The sequence below is a fragment of the Dipodomys merriami genome, unplaced genomic scaffold, assembly GCF_024711535.1.
Source record: "Dipodomys merriami isolate MVZ:Mamm:240054 unplaced genomic scaffold, mDipMer1.0.p SCAF_4, whole genome shotgun sequence".
Lineage (NCBI taxonomy): Eukaryota > Metazoa > Chordata > Mammalia > Rodentia > Heteromyidae > Dipodomys > Dipodomys merriami.
Genome location: NW_027205603.1, coordinates 4,484,651 through 4,486,648, shown reverse-complemented (window position 1 = coordinate 4,486,648; position 1,998 = coordinate 4,484,651). Strand labels below are relative to the sequence as shown.

Genomic DNA, 1,998 nt, shown 5'->3' with positions numbered 1-1,998 from the left:
CTATGATTTCTTTGTCTTCGTATGAGTTAAGATGTGAGCTCTCATGTTACTGGACTGAATAAACTTTCTGTTACAGCCATCTAAAGGACACTCGAAACGTTTCTCGCCAGTGTGGATGCGTACATGTGTACGTAAGTTGAAGTCCAGGGAAAAGCGTTTCCCACATCCTTCATATGTGCACTGGAATGGCTTCTCTCCACTGTGCACCAGATAATGCCGCGTCAGCTTGGCCTTTTCTGCAAATGCACGCCCACACTCGGAACACACAAACTGCCGGGGACTATGAACTAGGGAATGCTTCTTCAGGGCAGCTTTGTTTCTCACCATTTTTGTGCAGCCCCTCTCAGGACAAATCATTAACTTCAGAGCACCACATGCATTACTATTCGGAGGCTTCTTTCCAGTACCTTCTGTGACTGGTTTAGGATCCAAGTCACCACTGGGTAGTCCTCCAGAAGTGGGCTTCTTGCTTGGTGTGTGCTTGGAATCTCCAGGCGGTGAATTCGTTTCAAACATCTGTTGAGGAAGCTCTTGTTGGCTGCCTTTGGTCATGGGTGACAACGAAGGCTTAGGAAGGGAGCTAGTAGTACCCTGAAGAATCTGCTCAGAAAGATTTTTTTCTGTTTCTTCCTTCAGGATTGCAAAGGAGTTAAGGAACTCCTCTTGAGGGATGGATTCAGAAATCTCACCTCTTATTACACATTCTATGTAACAGTCTGAAAAATCATCATCTCCAACAATATGATTAATCTCATACAGCAGGTCATCTTCATCACAGAGAGTTTCCCTCCTGTGGTCCTGCCTTGGTTCGGCTTGGTGGCGAGTTTCTTCACTCAGGCCTTTTGGGCCACTTGGCTTTGCCCTTCTGTTCATCTGCTGCCTCATCTTGCCCTCACTGCTTCCTCTGGGAAGGATTGTAGCAGACTAATAACAATCACTTCTGGGTAGTTCTGATCAGATGCCGCCAACAAACACCTTAGACTGTGAGCTCTGTGAAAGCCAACAGTTCTTCTATTTTTCACCACGTGTTCCAGCCCTTATTTGTCCAGACGAACTCTGACTCCTCCTCGCCCAGTTCCCGCAGAGGTAAGACAAAGGAGAAATAGAACTCGCACCCCAACAGCTGGAGGACTCGGCCCGGCCACGTGCTCAGCTCCCAGCCCCCGCCTCCTCCCAAACTTCTTTTTAAAAAATGTCTGCATGGGCATGTAATACCAAGAAGGTATATTTAGAATCTGTACAGATATTTATTAAGACCTCTTTATATGAGTGTGTGGGGTCTAATAGGCCTGAATGGCCAGGTGCCTGGGGGAGTGTTTTGATTTGCTAATATTCCAAGTTTACCCCTTTTCCCTGACCAGATGAATTCATGTGGCTGGTGCCAGACCAAATATTTTCTGCCAGTTAAGGCCATGAGCAGATAATGGGGGCTGGAATTTTTGTTAATTTTGAATTATCCCCCATTTGAAAACCCTAGCATTTTACCACCCACTATAAGTGATTGATAGGCAAGGGTGTCAGTTCCTGCCCAGTTACGAAGTAGCCAGGTATGGGCAGTAGATGGCCATGCTTATGAACTATTTTCTGATGACCTCCTGCCTTTTAGTTTTGAAAGGGCAAGCACAAAGGATTCCTTCAGGCTCTGACACCATCCTCTCTTAGAAGTTTCTTCTGACAGCTTCGGGATGACCCTTTGCCCCTTTGATCCCTTGTCCAAGGACAAGCTTTGTCATGGTGGGCGTCTTCTCATTGTTGGGATAATGTCCCGGTTGGCATTTTTGCTGCTTGCTGGGTTGACATGCCCCAGTTGGCTGAATCCCACATTGGAGGGGTGTGTGAATGACCAGTCAAATGAGAATCTGTACCAATAGACCATTTTAATTGGAGCAACAAGGAGATAGTTTTAAGGAAAGAGTTTTAAGCAGAGCTTACTTGGAACTTATTAAGAATCAAAGTTCAATCTGACAGACTTGTAACAGTCATTTATCCCTCTGTGAG

At 45.9% G+C, this 1,998-nt stretch overlaps 1 protein-coding gene across 1 annotated transcript; it reads right to left on the bottom strand.

Moving 5' to 3' along the window:
* LOC138805538 (zinc finger protein 42 homolog) lies at positions 1–885 on the bottom strand. The gene has a single exon (XM_069990299.1). It carries the CDS (start codon positions 883–885, stop codon positions 1–3), a length of 885 nt encoding a protein of 294 aa, XP_069846400.1.
* Between the last annotated feature and the right edge of the window lie 1,113 nt (positions 886–1,998).

Bases quoted from the DNA above. Each gene is read 5' to 3' on its own strand.
- LOC138805538 (XM_069990299.1), bottom strand. From the start codon at position 885: ATGAGGCAGCAGATGAACAGAAGGGCAAAGCCAAGTGGCCCAAAAGGC.